The sequence below is a fragment of the Podarcis cretensis genome (assembly GCF_951804945.1).
Source record: "Podarcis cretensis genome assembly, chromosome: 7".
NCBI classification, from domain to species: domain Eukaryota; kingdom Metazoa; phylum Chordata; class Lepidosauria; order Squamata; family Lacertidae; genus Podarcis; species Podarcis cretensis.
Genome location: NC_137176.1, coordinates 91,212,877 through 91,231,987, shown reverse-complemented (window position 1 = coordinate 91,231,987; position 19,111 = coordinate 91,212,877). Strand labels below are relative to the sequence as shown.

The window sequence follows — 19,111 nt, the reverse complement described above, 5'->3', positions numbered from 1 at the left end:
AGGCTTGATTTCTGACAGGAACATGAGAAGCACAAGAAATCTAGAGATGGACCCGAGTTTGGCTGGAATCAGGAATCAGGCCTTGATCAGCAGCCATCAGCTCCACAGTAACGTCTCCGCCTGGAAAGGTCAAATCTAGGGGGTGACGTGAGGGGAAACAGCCGCACACTCACTGCTTGCTGCAGCTGCGAAACACTCGCCGTATCTCCACCGACTGCTTAGCCAGATCCCCGCTGTCCAGGCGGACGCCAATGACTCGGTAGCCCAGCTCGTTCAGCGCCAGGGCGACGGCACAGAAGTTCGGGATGCCGCTCCTGTGGGCAGGGAAGGGGTTGCAAGAAACCGTAAGGGGGATGGAAGATTGGCAAATCCTAATGGTAGAATATCTGCAGCTAGCGAAAGCGACAGGAAGGGTAAGAGGACAACCAAAAGAAAAAGTCTACAGTGGTACCTCGGGTTAAGTACTTAATTCGTCCCGGAAGTCCGTTCTTAACCTGCAACTGTTCTTAACCTGAAGCACCACTTTAGCTAATGGGGCCTCCTGCTGCCGCTGGAGCATGATTTCTGTTCTTATCCTGAAGCAAAGTTTTTAACCTGAAGCAATATTTCTGGGTTAGCCGAGTGTGTAACCTGAAGCGTATGTAATCCGAGGTACCACTGCATAAGGATTGGGGAATCTTTAAAGAATATTTAGAAAACTATGGAATAAAAAGGAAACATCTTGGCAGAATTAGACTGATCCCTGTATTGTATAACTATAAGTTCGTAGGGAGCTGGACCATAAAGAAGGCTGATCACCAAAGAATGGATGCTTTTGAATTCTGGTGCTGGAGGAGACTCTTGAGAGTCCCATGGACTGCAAGAAGATCAAACCTCTCCATTCTGAAGGAAATCAGCCCTGAGTGCTCACTGGAAGGACAGATCCTGAAGCTGAGGCTCCAAGACTTTGGCCACCTCATGAGAAGAGAAGACTCCCTGGAAAAGACCCTGATGTTGGGAAAGATGGAGGGCACAAGGAGAAGGGGACGACAGAGGACGAGATGGTGGGACAGTGTTCTTGAAGAAACCAGCATGAGTTTGACCAAACTGCGGGAGGCAGTGGAAGACAGGAGTGCCTGGCGTGCTCTGGTCCAGGGGGTCACGAAGAGTTGGACACGACTAAACGACTAAACAACAACAAAGCAAAGGCCAAACGTAACCTCAGATCGTAAGCACTTGGCCTCAGAATAGTGTGGTACAGTGGTTAGAGTGCCAGACCTGAGAAGAGACCAGGGTTCGAATTCCCAGCCGGCCACAAAGCTCAAGCCTCTTGGCCTATCCTACCTCACAGGGTTGCTGTGGGGATAAAACGAGGAGGGAGGCAAGAGACCTTGTAGAATCAAGGTGGGGTGTGAATGCAGTAAAGAATAACGAATTTAAGTTTGGAGCGCAGAGCTTACTTCATCACGCAGAAGGTGTCCAAAAGACCCTGGAAGTTTTGTGGGAAGGTGATGGCGTAGGAGACGAAGGCAGCCAGCTCCCCACGGTTGACTGTCTCCAGCGGGATTTGGAGCAGTTGGCAAACCCGGCTCAGCCATGTCTCCACTAAGGACAGAAAATCCACAGGCTCCTTTCCGTGTCGTGGGATCAGGGTCTGCAGAGAGGAACAGAGGTGCTATCAGAATCCAGGCCCGGTCGCCATCTTGGGATTCTGGACCGACCACCCAGCGATCTCATTGGTGCATTTATTCCGTAAAACTTATTTAAGTTTTAAAAAAGCAAAAACCCCAGGTTTACGAAGAGGAGCAAACGGTAGATTGAGAAGCAAAAGCCGGAGAAGCAACTCTTTTGAGAAGATAAAATCAACAATAAGGAAAGGCTAAAAAGATGAGTTGAGAAATAAGACCAAGGGTACATATTGATATAGGAATGTATAAGACAAAATGTAAAGAAATATACAATAATAAGAGTACATTCAATTGTAAAAAAGGAATATACAACGGGATAGACAGGAGGTCCAAAGTGTTGGTACAGATATGACTTTGGAATAGTTTTTTGTCCTGGTTTTTTTCTTTCTTCCTTTTTTGTTATCTTTAGGTATATAAACTTTGTATATAAATTTTGTATACATGTTGAAAATAATATGATAATAAGCATTGTATTGTAATGTGATATTCTTTACCGATGCAACATAAGAACGTTAATAAATAAATAAAATTGCTAAAAAAAGAGAGAAAGGCTAAAAGGTGAAAACATTCTACACGCCTCTGAAACCTGTCCCCCCCAAAAAAATACTAACCCGCGGGTTCACCTCAGCCAGCGAGGTGAAGGACAAAATGTAAGAATGCGCTACAGTTCCCCGCACTGGAATCCCATAGAGCTTCCCGGCCAGGACGTTGCTGGTAAAATTGAACCCTGGAAGAGAAGGGACTCTTGTCAGGTTTTGGGGGGGCTGCATGGTTCCCAGGACCCATTTCCACCAGGCCTTCAGCAGGAACCAAATTGGAAGTGAGATTCCACGTGTAAGCATGGGCTATCACACGTGTGGGGGACTCCCTGGTCCTGAATGGGGTCACTGTGCCCCTGAAGGACCAGGTGCACAGCCTGGGAGTCATTCTGGACTCAGCTGTCCATGGAGGCGCAGGTCAATTCTGTGTCTAGGGCGGCTGTCTACCAGCTCCATCTGGAACGAAGGATGAGACCCTCCCTGCCCGCGGACTGTCTCCCCAGAGTGGTGCATGCTCTGGTTATCTCCCGCCTGTACCAATGCAATGTTCTCTACATGGGACTACCTTTGAAGGTGACCCAGAAACTGCAATTAATCCACAATGCGGCAGCTAGACTGGTGATTGGGAGCGGCTGCTGGGACCACATAACACCGGTCCTGAAAGACCTACATTGGCTCCCAGTATGTTTCTGAGCACCATTCAGTATTGTTTTTAACACTTGATTGGGAGCCGCCCAGAGTGTGGCTGGGGAGACTCAGCCAGATGGGAGGTGTGTGTGTATGTGTGTATATATTATTATTATTATTATTATTATTATTATTATTATTATTATCATCATGTGATCGCAGCGTACTGTTTTCACCCATGATAGGAGAAAATAGGAAGGATGCATTTGGGAAGGTCTTCTTCATAAGAGGTGCAGCTGTCGAGTCTTGAGGTACGGCTTGACGGCTTTGGGGTTTCAGCCTCCTTTTTCAGGGTTGTTTATTTAATACAGACATATAAAATTTTGAGAATATATCTGCAAAAAGTCAGCAAGATGCACAAAACAAAGAAAAATTGTCACCGTAACTGTGAATGAGTGATGTTATTTTCAGGGTTTTAAGGGGGAAAGATTAAAATCTCAGGAAGAGCAGCTAAAACTAAGGGGACCAGGCTATTTTCGGCTCAGCTCAAGGGCTCCTGCAATGAGCCCTGCCCTGAATCCATCAGACCCCAAAACCAAACCCAACCAGCCTCCCCCTTCCTGATGCAGGTTTCCACCTCAAATCTCCAAGCATCACTTCCTCCCTTACAGTAGGGATGGAGACCCTGCAGCCTTTCTGACGTTTCTGGACTACAAATCCCATCATCCTGAAGGACCAGGTGTGCAGCCTGGGAGTCATTTTGGACTCACAGCTGTCCATGGAGGCACAGGTCAAATCTGTGTCCAGGGCAGCTGTTTATCAGCTCCATCTGGTACGCAGGATGAGACCCTATCTGCCTGCAGACTGTCTCGCCAGAGTGGTGCATGCTCTGGTTATCTCCCGCTTGGACTACTGCAATGCACTCTACGTGGGGCTACCTTTGAAGGTGACTCGGAAACTACAACTAATCCAGAATGCGGCAGCTAGACTGGTGACTGGGAGTGGCCGCCGAGACCATATAACACTGGTCTTGAAAGACCTACATTGGCTCCCAGTATGTTTCCGAGCACAATTCTAAGTGTTGGTGCTGACCTTTAAAGCCCTAAACAGCCTCGGTCCAGTATACCTGAAGGAGCGTCTCCACCCCCATCATTCTGCCCGGACGCTGAGGTCCAGCGCTGAGGGCCTTCTGGCGGTTCCCTCATTGCGAGAAGCAAAGCTACAGGGAACCAGGCAGAGGGCCTTCTCGGTAGTGGCGCCCACCCTGTGGAACGCCCTCCCAGCAGATGTCAAAGCGATAAACAACTACCTGACATTCAGAAGACATCTTAAGGCAGCCCTGTTCAGGGAAGTTTTTAACGTGCGATTTTACTGTATTTTTGGTTTTTATGGAAGCCGCCCAGAGTGGCTGGGAAGGCCCAGCCAGATGGGCGGGATATAAATAATAAATTATTATTATTATTATCCTTGACCACTGGCCACCTAAGTTGGAGCTGATGGGAGCTGGAGTCCAGCAACACCTAGAAGTCTCCAGGTGTTTCCCAAACCTGGCTTACAAGCTCTTTGGATCCTTGCGATGTCGGTATGGGCAGAGACCAAACCCCAAAAGGAAGTCTCTGGTGACAGCAGCAAGGGCAAGGCAGGTGGTGCCACCTAGTGGCCAGCAAAGGGCAAGTCACGAGTCAGAACCTACCCCCAACATACGAATATTTGGAGGCAGATAGGCCCCCGTCCGGGCCCTGCGCACGACGCAGCCCCATCTCCATGAGTTTCTTGTCCGGGCCTGCTATGAGCCGGAATCGGGCAGCATTCGTAGCGACGAGACTGCAAGGAGGAAAATTCAGGTTGAATATTAACCGATCCCTTTATTGCCTTCCAACACAGCAGAGGGTTTCCTTAATGCACTGCTGGGATTTTTCTAGGAAAATTCCTTCTTTGCTCTCGGATGCAAGTGCACATTAGAAAGAACATCTGCATCTGGGTCCCCAGATGTTGTTGGACTACAACTCCCATCATCCCTGAGCTCTGGCCTTGCTAGCTAGGGGTAATAGGAGTTGTAGTTCAACAACATCTGGGGACCCACAGGTTGAGAAAGGATGGTCTAGAGAGAGCAGGACTCCCCAACTTGGTGCCCTCCTGGATGCCTGCCGGAACACGACCCCCACCATCCCTGACGCACTGGCCCCACTGGCTGGGAGTGATGAGTACTGGAGTCCAGTAACATCTGCATGGCTGAGGGACACCAGGTGAAAGGGGGGAAACCTCCAAGAGAGAAAGCATGGCTGGGCTGTGTGTTTGATCCAGAAAACCTGTTTTCCTAAAGTTTGGATGGACTAATGTTTGAATGCGCCTTCCCTGTTCTCCACACACTCCCACAAAATCCTCCATGCATCTCTAGATAGACATTTGCGACCAATTATCCTTTGGAAGTGGGACGCGGGTGGCGCTGTGGGTTAAACCACAGAGCCTAGGACTTGCCAATCAGAAGGTCAGCGGTTCGAATCCCCGCGACGGGGTGAGCTCCCGTTGCTCGGTCCCGGCTCCTGCCAACCTAGCAGTTTGAAAGCACATCCAAGTGCAAGTAGATAAATAGGTACCACTCCGGTGGGAAGGTAAACGGCGTTTCCATGCGCTGCTCTGGTTCGCCAGAAGCGGCTTAGTCATGCTGGCCACTTGACCCGGAAGCTGCACGCCGGCTCCCTCGGCCAACCCCAGAGTCGGCCACGACTGGACCTAATGGCCAGGGGTCCCTTTACCTTTACCTTATGACATCTCCAGTCCTTTGGAAAATGTGCTGGCCCCCAGGCCTAATGGAAGCCTGCTTCACCGGTTGCAACCCCCCCCCCGCACAGAATTCACAACGGTGCTGCAAACACAGCAATTTTTTAAATGTGCAGAAGCGTCGAGCGTTGCCCCCTCTGCTCCAAAGGGCTCCTTTGTCTTCCGCAACCTGGAATCTGGCAACCTGCCAAGCAGCCTCTAGGAGACTCTTCCGGCCACTCCATACCCCCAAATCTAGAGTCCACAGGGGCGATGTGCACCGATTATAGTCTCAGCGCGACAGATCTGTCAGGAGTTCGGACTACACTTGAGTAGGACCTTAGCAGAGACACACGCCCGACTGGCATGTTCTCTCCCTCCTGGTGGATCGTTCGGGAGCTTCACAAGCTTTCTTCAGCCCGAACCTCACAGCGGCCGATGTCAACCGACACTGGCACACTTAGGGGTCAGACAGCAAAGAGCAAAAGAACAAAGGACAATAGTCCCACTTCACGGAACACAGTAACACAAACACCCTGTCTCCGTCACTTCCCACTCTGTGGAGTCAAAACATATACAGTGGTACCTCGGGTTAAGTACTTAATTCGTTCTGGAGGTCCGTTCTTAACCTGAAACTGTTCTTAACCTGAAGCACCACTTTAGCTAATGGGGCCTCTTGCTGCCACCGGGCTGCCGGAGCACGATTTCTGTTCTCATCCTGAAGCGAAGTTCTTAACCCGAAGTACTATTTCTGGGTTAGCGGCGTGTGTAACCTGAAGCGAATGTAACCTGAAGCGAATGTAACCCGAGGTACCACTGTATTGTCATGTGACAACAATCCCATGACTGCAATCACAGAGCCAGGAATTCTAACAAGATCTTGCCATCAATGTTAACCAAAACACAGAGGCTGGAAGAAAAGTGGTCCTCCGGCCCGTCGCTCACATCCTCACCTGGCGTAGTTCACCAAATACAGCAGGGTGGTCTCTAGAAGCTGTATCACCAGCAAGGGACCCTTCACCTGCAGCAGCGGCACCTGCAGGAAGGAATTCAGAAACACACCTGTACCACAAGACTCCTTTGCAACCAATCAGGACCTGTCATTTTTTGCTATGGTATTAGAAAACTCCATGCATCACCCCCTACAGGCCTGTCTCTTCTGGTGAAGTTTTAAAAGGAAGCACCTTATGTTAAAAGTACTTAGGTTCCAAAGGGCAGAAATGCATACTTTCCCTCCCTGCAACTTTGCAGCAAAAAATATTAATTGATATATAATCCCTCGTAAGCTCAAAGAAAGCCAGAATTCTTCGAGTGTCAGACTAGGAACTGGGAGACAAATTCCTCACTCGGCCAGCTATGAAGCTCACCTTGGGAGTCAAGCGCTGCCTCTCAGACTAGGCTACCTCACAGGGTTGTTGTGAGCAGTAAATGGGAGGTGGGGGAGAACCCTGAGATCCTTGGAGAAAAAAGTGGCATATAAATGTAAGAAATATTAATAATAATACAGTCATACCTCATGTTAGGGACGCGGGTGGCGCTGTGGGTTAAACCCCAGAGCCTAGGACTTGCCGATCAGAAGGTCGGCGGTTTGAATCCCCGCGACAGGGTGAGCTCCCGTTGTTCGGTCCCTGCTCCTGCCAACCTAGCAGTTTGAAAGCACGTCAAAGTGCAAGTAGATAAATAGGTACTGCTCTAGCGGAAAGGTAAATGGCATTTCCGTGCACTGCTCTGGTTCGCCAGAAGCGGCTTAGTCCTGCTGGCCACATGACCCGGAAGCTGTACGCTGGCTCCCTCGGCCAATAAAGCGAGATGAGCGCCACAACCCCAGAGTCGGCCACGACTGGACCTAACGGTCAGGGGTCCCTTTACCTCATGTTACATTTGCTTTATGTTATGTTCTTTCAGGTTACGTCCTGCAGCAACCTGGAAGTACCAGAAAGGGTTACTTCCAGGTTTCACCGCTCGCGCATGCGCACAAGCACCAAATCGCACCGCGCACCTGCACAGATATGGCACTTCAGGTTGCGCTCTTTTCATGTTGCTAACGGGCCTCCGGAACGGATCCCGTTCGCAACCAGAGGTACCACTGTAATAATAATAATAATAATAATAATAATAATAATAATAAATACAGTGGCACCTCGGGTTAAATACTTAATTCATTCCAGAGGTCTGTTCTTAAACTAAACTGTTCTTAACCTGAAGCACCACTTTAGCTAATGGGGCCTCCTGCTGCCACCGTGCCGCCGGAACACAATTTCTGTTCTTATCCTGAAGCAAAGTTCTTAACTTGAAGCACTATTTCTGGGTTAGCGGAGTCTGTAACCTGAAGCGTATGTAAACTGAGGTACCACTGTACTACGCAATTTGCAATGTTATAAAAATATCCTTTAAAAAAACCACCACTATTTAAAGCGACACAAATCAATTAGAAAAGATGTTCTGAAATACGAATGCAAACAGAAACAATTAGTACATGGATTACTATAACCACCACAAGCTGACTAAAATAGACAAATTCAGCAAAGACGATTGGTCCCACCCGCCAGATGTGCAAACATGCATTTCCTATCAGGAATCCTTTGTGAGTTTGTGTGTGCGATGCGAGAGGTTCTCGATGTGTGGCCCCAAATGCCTTTGTCCAATCAACACCTCGCAGGTAGAAACTACACCTTGAAAACACCCACCCTGGCGAAGACAACGGATCCCTCTGGAGCGGAGGAGACGGAAACTTCGGATGCATCCACCGTGCGCAGGTAATCAAAGAAAGCTTTCTCCGTGGTAGCTGGAAGGACAGATTCGAGATACTCGATGTCTGGAAAGGAAGGATTCACACCAAGAAACAGTGAGCAACAGGGGAAGTTTCCAAGGGACAGTTTGAAGGAAAAGGGGCGATGCCCAGAAAAGCTGAAAGCGTTTTTAAAAAACCAAAACTAAACACCCTTTCGGCTTTCCCAGCTGCTATTTTCTTTAAAATGGTGTTAGCAGAAGCAGATTTTTATATCGAGCAGCACGTAATCAGTCGCTTTAAGGCAGCAACTCAATGCAACAGAAGCTGGAGAAAACTCACACCAGATTCAAACCCTGATTAGGAGCAAGGAGCTGGTCCAAGCCTATCAGAGGAGTGAAAAACCTGAGCCTTTAAAATCCACTGACACTACCTTTCTCTCCAGGTAGCATTTGACTGAGGTGAAGAGTTAGGATGCAGCTTAGAACCTCCTTGCCCAATCCTGTCACACGTCCAGAAACCCATACAGTCGTACCTTGGTTTTCGAACAGCCTAGTTCTCAAGCGTTTTGGCTCCCGAACGCCGCAAACCCGGAAGTGACTGCTCCGGTCTGCAAACTATTTTTGGAAGCCGAACATCCGTCGGGGCTTCCGATTGGAGCTTCCGACAGCCAATCAGAAGCCGCGCTTTGGTTTCCGAACGTTTTGGAAGTCGAATGGACTTCCAGAATGGATTCCGTTCAACTTCCAAGGTACAAATCTATATAAATTGCTAGCTTTTCACTGGGTGAAGGTGTTCCTATTCTCTTAGGCATGTGGGTGTTGATATGGTTGGGGTTTTAGAGGTGATGGTTTTGGCGTTTGCCTTTTGGTTGGGTGGTGCTGTGGATTAAACCACAGAGCCTAGGACTTGCCGATCAGAAGGTCAGCAGTTCGAATCCCCGCGACGAGGTGAGCTCCCATTGCTCGGTCCCTGCTCTTGCCAACCTAGCAGTTTGAAAGCACGACAAAGTGCAAGTAGATAAATAGGTACCGCTCCGGCGGGAAGGTAAACGGTGTTTCCGTGCACTGCTCTGGTTCACCAGAAGCGGCTTAGTCATGCTGGCCAAATGACCCGGAAGCTGTACGCCAGCTCTCTCGGCCAGTAAAGCGAGATGAGCGCCGCAACCCCAGAGTCGGCCACGACTGGACCTAACGGTCAGAGGTCCCTTTACCTTTACCTTTACATCATATTTTTGCATTATAGACCTCTTGCTAATTCTCTTCCGAGATTCTGTTACAGCAAAGAGCACTAAAATGAACAAGCACATATACAGGGGGACAAGTGTTTTGGAGGCCCTTCCTGTCCTGTTTGGAAAAGCATTATAGCAAAATGAAATCGTGGGCAGCATTAGAGATGGGAGCAGAGGGAGAAAAATGAAGAAGTAATTGTATTAGAGAGATTTCTGTAATAGATAAGAGTCAGATATATGAACCTGGAGGTATGGGTCAGAAGTCAGTTTACAAAGCAATGTTGTTGTTATTGTTATTGTTATTATTATTAGTTTTCAATTAGAATGATCCAATAATAGCCTCATTATAACAATGCCAAATTATAATACAATTACTAATACCAATCATACAGAGGCCAAATTATAAAATTTAGGTGGGCCCCCATGTACTAGTATTGATGGTTTGACAATTTACTTTATTCCTGCATTCCAAAATCTTATTACATAATTTCAATTACACTCCAGTCAAAATAACAATCCCTTATACAGCAACTGCAATATTAACAACTCCCATTCGTACTGACACATTAAATGATTTCAGCAATGTAATTATTTGATTTGAAGTCAAATTGTGAAATTTTAGAAATTTAATAAAAATTATAATACCTAAAACCATGGGGACGAGTGCTCTCAGACGCACAAAAAACCCCCACAATAACACACACACCCTAAATACTTTCAGAAGGTCTCTGTTTACCAGGCCTTCATTTTTTTTTAATCTGTTCTGTTTGCAAAACTCAGCCTCATTATTTCTACTCATCCTTGGCCCTGGGCTTTGTTAACATCGTCCAGTCAACAACAGCCCAAACCACAAAGGGAAGAAACTGGGATGTGATGCAACCAGCAGAAGGACAAATCCCAGCTGAATCACAATGCGAAGCTGCGAGCGGGGATGAAGATTCGGGGGAATCAGGGCAGGCAGAATAACTGCTTGCAGCACAGAGTTAGACTGCGAAACTCCCTGCCACAGGAGGCAGGGAGTGCTAGCAACTACCGCATCTTTCGCTACATAAGACACACTTTTTTCCTCCTAAAAAGGGAAAATGTCTGTGCGTCTTATGTGTGGTTGATCGCTGGCTCCCTTTCCGGCCCCAGCCACTTGCCCAGGCCTCCATTGTTGAATGTTCTGCAGACGGAGGCTGTTTGGTTCCCCAGCGACGTGTGATTGGCTGATTAGATAATCTGGAAACTGTAGAAATGGCTCCCTTTCCTTTCCTAAAGAAGCTGCAGAACTGTGAGTTGAACCCCATAAAAACTGGATTTTTTCCCTTTGCAAAGTAAGCTCAACAACTTTGAGCTGATCCTCAAAAAAGGGGGCTTTTCCCCTTTGCAAAAGAGGCTGCACAACTGTGTGCTGATCCTCAAAAACACAGGGCTTTCCCCCCTTCCTCCTCTAAAAACTAGATGCGTCTTATAGTCAGGTGTGTCTTACGGGGCGAAAAATACGGTGCATGGCTTGAAAAGAGTACTGGACCAATGGCTATGGAAGGCTGCTTAGCCAGGATGGCTACGCTCTATCTCCAGAGTTGGAGGCAGTGATGCTTCTGAATACCTGTTGCTGGAAACCGCAGGAGGGGAGAGATGCTCGTGAGCTCGGGTACCTTCAGACCACTGTGAGATAAGGATGCTGGACTAGACGGGCCACTGACCTGACTCAGCAGGCCCTTCTGGTGTTCTTATGAACCAGGAAGACATCTCTGTGTAACGTGGAGGAGCCACATGGGCATGTATCCCACCTGTCCCTCCCTCTCTTCCTTAGAGGACCCTCGTACCTACGGGACCACCTGTCCCGTGGGTCTGCCCCGCAGAGGACCTGAAGGTCCATAAATAGCAACACCCTAGAGGTCCTGGGCCCTAAGGAAGTCACATTAGCCTCATCCAGAGCCAGGGCCTTTTCAACACTGGCCCCGGCCTAGTGGAATGCTCTGTCTCATGAGACCAGGGCCCTGCAGGATCTGATTTCTTTCTGCAGGGCCTGTAAGACAGAGTTGTTCTGCCTGGCCTTTGGCTTGGAATCAACTTGATCCCCTTCCCCTCTTTCCTTTCTTCTTCTGTGATGGAACTCCTATTTTGGGACTTCCCTGGCCCACATAGGACCAGTCTGGACAGATGGCCCTGGGGAAGACTTGACGTTTTCATCCCCCCCAAAAAAGTTTTTGATTTGAGTTCCTACTGAAATAAGGCTGCATTTTAATGTTGTGTTTTAATCTTGTTTTTAAGTTGTATTTCAAACAATTGTTTTATACTGGTGTTAGCCGCCCTGAGCCCGGTTTTGGGTGGGGAGGGCGGGGTATAAATAAAATGTAATAATAATAATAACAACAACAACATTGAGCCGGCCCGCTGGTAGAAAAGTTTGCTGACCCCAGCTCTAGAGTCACAGGATGACAACGGGGACTCTGGTACCAGGCTACACGGTGTGAACAAGTAGTAGTAGTAGTAGTAGTAGTAGTAGTAGTAATAATAATAATAATAATAATTTATTATTTATGCCCTGCCCATCTGGCTGGGCTTCCCCAGCCACTCTGGGAGGCTTCCAACAAAATATTAAAATACACTAATGCATCAAACATTAAAAGCTTCCCTAAACAGGGCTGCCTTCAGAACAAGAACTTGGCATGACAGAGTCACTGGTGAAACAACATCCGTGCAGGGGGTGCATTGAGGGGGTTGGACTAGATGACCCCGTGGGTCCCTTCCAACTCTAAGATTCTATGATTGAACAACAATTTCATTATTTTATTATATATACCCACCCCATCTGTCTGGGTTGCCCCAGCCACTCTGAGTTATTTGTTTCCCATACACATAAAAACATAACAAAACATCCAATATTAAAAACAAAAATATGAGGAGGGGTTTTTGATGCCCGGCTGGCTGGCAGGAAGGACCATAAACAAACAGAAAAGATATATAAAGCATATAATAAATGAGTATGTTTGGTTGGGGGAGAAAATCTGTTTAAGATAATACACAGAAAATTCTGTTGAACTGATACCGGACTAAGTCTGTAAGCAAAGTCTGAGATACCACTTTCAAAGAGAGATAATTTTCTGGTGTTTTTAGATTAATGGGTTATCAGGATTTTAACTCGTTCCACAAGGCTGTGACAGAGACGGAGAATTGGTTAGGTGTCACGGGAGATAAAGGCATAATTATGTACACACACAAACAGCCTTTGCTGCGTAGCTGGACTCATTCCTGTTTCCCACGCCCAAATTTCAGTCAAGCACAGCCTCTTCTTCTCCTCTTCTCTTTTGCCGCCTCCATTCCCCGTTCCAAGTTATGGAAACTTACAGGGAGCAGGTTCTTTCTCCCCTGCTGATCAAAGGTTAGCAGGGAAAGGTGCCAGAAGCCCTCGGGAAACCCAGAGACATCAGGAAATATCTGCAAAGCCCAGGGAAATGGCTGTAAATGTTTCACTTAGCACATGGTCTGGCGTCCGCCAAATGGGAAAATGTCAGGCCACACTTGAAAAAGAGCTGGAGAAGAAAACACGAGGGATCAGGGCCACAGTGGTCACATGCTCTGCTTCCACAGTGGGAGGCAGCAATGATTCTGAGTGCCTGTTGCTGGAAACCACAGGAAATTTTGTTCTTGTGCTGAAATCCTATTTGCGGGTTTCCCATAACGGCATCTGGTTGGCCATTATGAGAGCAGAATGCTGGACTGGATGGGCCATTGGCCTGATCCTGCAAGCTCTTATGTCCTCCCTCCACTTCCACTTTCCCCCTCCCCAATTCCTCTGTCATTTTTCTCGAGTCAAATTTTAGACTGTATCTTCCTCAGGGCAGGGACTTCCCATCGTGCACCAGGCACTAAATAAATACCTCCACCTAAAGATAAAGGTATGGGACGCAGGAGGCGCTGTGGTCTAAACCACAGAGCCTAGAACTTGTCGATCAGAAGGTCGGCGGTCCGATTCCCCGCAACTTGCTTGGTCCCAGCTCCTGCCAACCTAGCAGTTTGAAAGCAGGGGTCCAGTCGCGGACGACTCTGGGGTTGCGGCGCTCATCTCGCTTTACTGGCCGAGGGAGCCAACGTTTGTCTGCAGACAGCTTCCGGGTCATGTGGCCAGCATGACTAAGCCGCTTCTGGAGAACCAGAGCAGTGCACAGAAACACCATTTACCTTCCCGCCGGAGCAGTACCTATTTATCTACTTGCACTGGCATGCTTTTGAACTGACCTCTTTTGCAAGATCAGCTCCTGCATGTGCTGTGAAAACATGCAGACTTTTGATTTACATGGGGTTCTTAACTCCTATGGGAAAAGGGAGTCCATTACCCAGCTATGTGCAGAGCAGAAGTAGACCCCGCAAGGTTGCTCTCAACACAGCTGAGAATTAGCTCCCCTTTCACTTGGCAGGACAAATCCTGCAACCCAGGAAGTCAGACCTGCCCCATGAGAGCCATACGCTCAACACACAAGCCAGTCGCTCCAAAAAGCAGTTTAACCACCTTCTTCGAACCTCACAAATTAGGAAGGTTACCTAATTCGGAGCGCAACCTGAAAATATTTAAGCTGAAGCGTATTCATCCCGAGGCATGACTGTATTCTGTTGGAAGCCGCCCAGAGTGGCTGGGAAAACCCAGCCAGATGGGCGGGGTATAAATAATAAATTATTCCAGTTACAGATAGGTAGCCGTGTTGTTCTGCCATAGTCAAAACAAAACAAAATTCCTTCCAGTAGCACTTTAAAGACCAACTAAGTTAGTTCTTGGTATGAGCTTTCGTGTGCATGCATGGTGTGTATCTGAAGAAGTGTGCATGCACACAAAAGCTCATACCAAGAACTAACTTAGTTGGTCTTTAAGGTGCTACTGGAAGGAATTTTTTTTGTTTTATACCACACAGTTACATATTTCTTATATAGTTTCTTTTTACCTCCCTGCAAATTTATTTCTACAACACCTTTTCACCTTCTCACCCCTTGCTTTTTCCTGTAAGACCTATTGCAGTCGTTAAGAGTCGTCAACAGGCTCATCACAGCTATCTGCCAATCACCCAATCCCACCACCCTTCTGAGTAATACCCCTCCCCACCTTCTCACTATATAGAAGGGTCTGGTGACTTCTGTTTCAGTGTATCTGAAGAAGTGTGCATGCACACGAAAGCTCATACCAAGAACTAACTAAGTTGGTCTTTAAGGTGCTACTGGAAGGAATTTTTTTTTGTTTTAATAAATTATTATTATTTCTTCCCCGCCTCCTCCCCATCGATCAGTTCAGCTGCGCGGCTGCCTGGAGCGCGGAGCCTCTGGCCACGTGCAGAGTGCTTCCATGGGAAGCAGAGCCGCGCCCCCTGCGCCCTTGCCAAGTTTTTGCGCGCCCCTCCACCCCGCGCTCACCTGCCGGGGAGAATCGGAAGGCGCGCAGGAAGGCGAGGCACTCGGCCAGGCCGGCGCTGAGCGCGAAGGCGCCCTGGAAGGGGCACCGGCGGAAGAAGAGCTCGAAGGCGGCCGCTTCGCGGTGCCGCCCGCTCCGCCAGTAGCCGTACGCCATGGTGAACTGGTACAGGTCGGTGAGCAGCGCCAGAGACCCGCGGCGCCACGGCGGACCCGGCTCGCCCATGGCACCCAGACGCGCCCGCCTCCGCTGCGCCCTCCGCTGCGCCCTGTGCGCCCTCGAAGGCGCGCCGAGGACACCAGGCTCCGGAGTCCCGCGGCGGCGCCCTGTTGCCCCACGTGCCAAGGGGGCAGCCCTGGGCGGGGCGGCAGGAGGGCAGGCGCCGCCTCCCCCCTAAGGCGCCTGGGAGATGTAGGCCGAGGGCAAGCGGCTGGAGCGCGCACGCCAGACCCGGGAAGGCATCGCGGGGCATGCAGTGCCCTCTCCATCCCCTTGCAAGCTCCTTGCGGGTCCGCAGAGGAGGAGTAGCGCGAGCCACCAAGCACCCCACCCAGTGCCGGATTTACGCATTAAGCTAAACAAGCTCTAGCTTAGGGCCCCACTCCCTTGCACCCCCCCCCCAAAAAAAAAAACCGGAAAAAAACACTGGATGTACATTTCCAAAATATAAGATTAAAAACAAATAGAATAAAACCTACATACAGCAACCGTGTTTTGTGTTGTGTAGGCTCCTACCATGCAAGTCATGGGCCCCGCCTGCTAGCCCGCTCCCTAAAATATCACTGGTTTGCTCCTTTCTATATATAGGGTCAAAGATGGAGAAGCTCTATGTTGTTGTTGTTTAGTCGTTTAGTCGTGTCCGACTCTTCGTGACCCCCTGGACCAGAGCATGCCAGGCACTCCTGTCCTCCACTGCCTCCCGCAGTTTGGTCAAACTCATGCTGGTAACCTCGAAAACACTATCCAACCATCTCGTCCTCTGTCGCCCCCTTCTCCTTGTGCCCTCCATCTTTCCCAACATCAGGGTCTTCTCCAGGGAGTCTTCTCTTCTCATGAGGTGGCCAAAGTACTGGAGCCTCAGCTTCACAATCTGTCCTTCCAGTGAGCACTCAGGGCTGATTTCCTTCAGAATGGAGAGGTTTGATCTTCTTGCAGTCCATGGGACTCTCAAGAGTCTCCTCCAGCACCATAATTCAAAAACATCAATTCTTCGGCCATCAGCCTTCTTTATGGTCCAGCTCTCACTTCCATACATCACTACTGGGAAAACCATAGCTTTAACTATACGGACCTTTAACTATACGGACCCACTCCCTTGCACCCCCCCCCCAAAAAAAAACCCCGGAAAAAAACACTGGATGTACATTTCCAAAATATAAGATTAAAAACAAATAGAATAAAACCTACATACAACAACCGTGTTTTGTGTTGTGTAGGCTCCTATGATGTAAGTCATGGGCCCCGCCTGCTAGCCCGCTCCCTAAAATATCACTGGTTTGCTCCTTTCTATATATAGGGTGCCTACGTTCTGCATGGACTGGTTGCACGGCAACGTGCAAATGGCTTGAGATACCTATGAGGTTCATAAATTAGCATACAGTGGTACCTCGGGATGCGAATGGGATCCGTTCCAGAGCCCTGTTCGCATCCTGAATAGAACGTAAGACGCAACGGTGTGTCTGTTTGTATGCGGGTCACGTTTTGCCGCTTCCGCGCCTGCGTGTGACATCGTTTTGAGCGTCTGCGCATGCGTGAACGGCGAAACCCGGAAGTAACGCACTCCATTACTTCTGGGTTGCCACGGAGCATAACCTGAAAATACTCAGCCTGAAGCACATTCAGACTGAGGTAGGACTGTATATTCAACACAAAAAACAGTGACAATTTGTTGTTGACAAAGGACAGCCGGACATATAAAGGGCCCCATTACCTTCAGTAGCTTAGGGCCTCATCAAACCTAAATCTGGCCCTGACCCCACCCCATTCCTATTTTTTTATCTTAAGCATTAAGCAGCTGCCCCATCAATAAAAATACTTAACTGATGTTCTAACCCCCCCCCCCAATAAATCCTGGTTATGCCCATGGTTGATAACGCAGGTTCAACCCCCCGCATGTGGGAACGGGATATTGCTGCATTGCAAGGGGTTGGACTAGATTTGTGTTTCCCAAACTTGGCTCTCCAGCTGTCTTTGGACTACAACTCCCATCACCCCTTGCTAGCAAGACCAGTGTCCAGGGATGATGGGAATTGTAGTCCACAAACAGCTGGAGACCCAAGTTTGGGAAACACTGGACTAGATGATCCTCAGGGCCACTTCCAACTTGATTCTAGGAATTATATAAACTGAGGTGGAATACGTGGCAAAATGCCCAGACATGATTCTTCTCTTTATTTTATTTTATTTTATTTTATTTTATTTTATTTTATTTTATTTTATTTTATTTTATTTTATTATTAGAGTGGAGGGCGGTGGAAATGAGAAACTTGCCTGCTTCCACCTTTCTGTGTTTTGCACTTGGAGAAATGCCTACTACTCCAGGGCAGGTTCGCGCCCAAGTGACAACTGCAGCAGAGAAGTCCTTGCTCACCCAATACATGAAGGAGTTTTAGACCTTAGACTTACAAGTGGGGGCGCTTCAAATGGCCGTGTATAGGTCTCCCTGAGTGCCTGTGCATTTGCTACAGTTGTGGGAGATGCTAGAGGTCTAAAAAAGCCCCTGCATCCCGGGGAAGCTTGCAAGCAGAACTCTCCCCACTTGAGATTCCCAGCAGCAGCTAGGGGCAAGCTGCGTCCCGCCAGCAGTGGAGGCACAGTATAACCAAGTAGAAGGCCTTCTCGGTAGTGGAACACCCTCCCATCAGATGTCAAGGAAATAAACAACTACCTGACTTTTAGAAGACATCTGAAGGCAGCCCTGTTTAGGGAAGCTTTTAATGTTTGATCGTGTTTTTAATATTCTGTTGGGAGCTGCCCAGAGTGGCTGGGGAAACCCCGCCAGATGGGCAGGGTATAAAATAATAAAATTATTACAGTGGTACCTTGGTTTACGAACTTAATCCGTTCTGAAATCCATTCTTAAACAGAGGCAGGCTTTCCCTAATGGGCCCTCCCGCCGCCAGTGCCCTTCCACTGTTCGGCTTCTGTTCGTAGACCGAGGTAAAGTTCGCTAACTGAAACACTACTTCCGGTTTTGCGGAGTTCGCACACCAAATAGTTTGTAAACAGGGCTGTTCTTAAACCGAGGTACCACTGTATTATGGCTAGTATCTGCTGATAGACATCTCCTTGAATTTGTCCAGTACAGTGGTACCTCAGGTTACATACGCTTCAAGTTACATACACTTCAGGTTACAGACTCCGCTAACCCAGAAATAGTGCTTCAGGTTAGGAACTTTGCTTCAGGATGAGAACAGAAATCGTGCTCCGGCAACGCGGCGGCAGCAGGAGGCCCCATTAGCCAAAGTGGTGCTTCAGGTTAAGAACAGACCTCCGGAACAAATTAAGTACTTAACCCGAGGTACCACTGTACTCCTTTAAAGCCATCCAACTTGATGGCCATCACATCTTGCAGAAGTGAATCCGTAGCTTAACTATGTGCTCTGCGAAGCATGCAGTTCACATATAGAAACAGGGAAAGCTTATATTGAACCAGACCTCGGGGTCCATCAGGGTATTGTGTACACTGACCTGCTGTGGCTTTCCAGAATTTTAGGCAGAAAGTTCTTCCCATCTCTGCTACCTGGAGATTCCAGGGACCAAACCAAAGATCTCTTGCAGGCACAGCAGATGCTCAGGCACTGATCAGTGATGGTTGGGCCAATGAGGTGACTTTTACCTTTGAACAGCAGGATGCAATCCAACCATGACTGTGTACTGCCCACAAACTTCTTCTCCACCGCTAATTTTTTTTTTAACCATAGGATTTAACAGTAGCCATTTATTACGCAGCGTGAGTACTAAAGCAGTCCCTCCTGTTTGAACACCCCAACACCGAAGCATTAAGAATCAAAGCTCCATTAACAATTTCATGATCCCATAAGAAACTAACCTGGCTTTAAAAAATAATCCAATGACTATGTTACATTTTGACCAATGCTAGCAAGAGGACATGGAGAAATCTCTCACCCCAAGGCTGAGAGATGCACCAGTTCATGTTGAGGCACCAGATTC

The 19,111-nt window shown here is 48.3% G+C and overlaps 1 protein-coding gene and 1 long non-coding RNA gene across 2 annotated transcripts in view; both read right to left on the bottom strand.

Moving 5' to 3' along the window:
• Positions 1 to 15,178, bottom strand: part of NAPRT (nicotinate phosphoribosyltransferase) — a 34,433-nt gene extending 19,255 nt beyond the window's left edge. Inside the window, exons 1-7 of the mRNA XM_079984368.1 lie at positions 14,941 to 15,178; positions 8,281 to 8,408; positions 6,547 to 6,629; positions 4,527 to 4,657; positions 2,279 to 2,394; positions 1,440 to 1,633; positions 174 to 314 (exon numbers count right to left, since the gene is read on the bottom strand). Coding sequence (XP_079840494.1) covers positions 174 to 314; positions 1,440 to 1,633; positions 2,279 to 2,394; positions 4,527 to 4,657; positions 6,547 to 6,629; positions 8,281 to 8,408; positions 14,941 to 15,163 — 1,016 coding nt within the window. The 5' untranslated portion in view covers positions 15,164 to 15,178. The remainder of the gene's footprint in view (positions 1 to 173; positions 315 to 1,439; positions 1,634 to 2,278; positions 2,395 to 4,526; positions 4,658 to 6,546; positions 6,630 to 8,280; positions 8,409 to 14,940) is intronic.
• The window catches only part of LOC307220579, a 71,762-nt gene that overhangs the window by 21,703 nt on the left and 30,948 nt on the right, over positions 1 to 19,111 (bottom strand). The window lies entirely within an intron of this gene.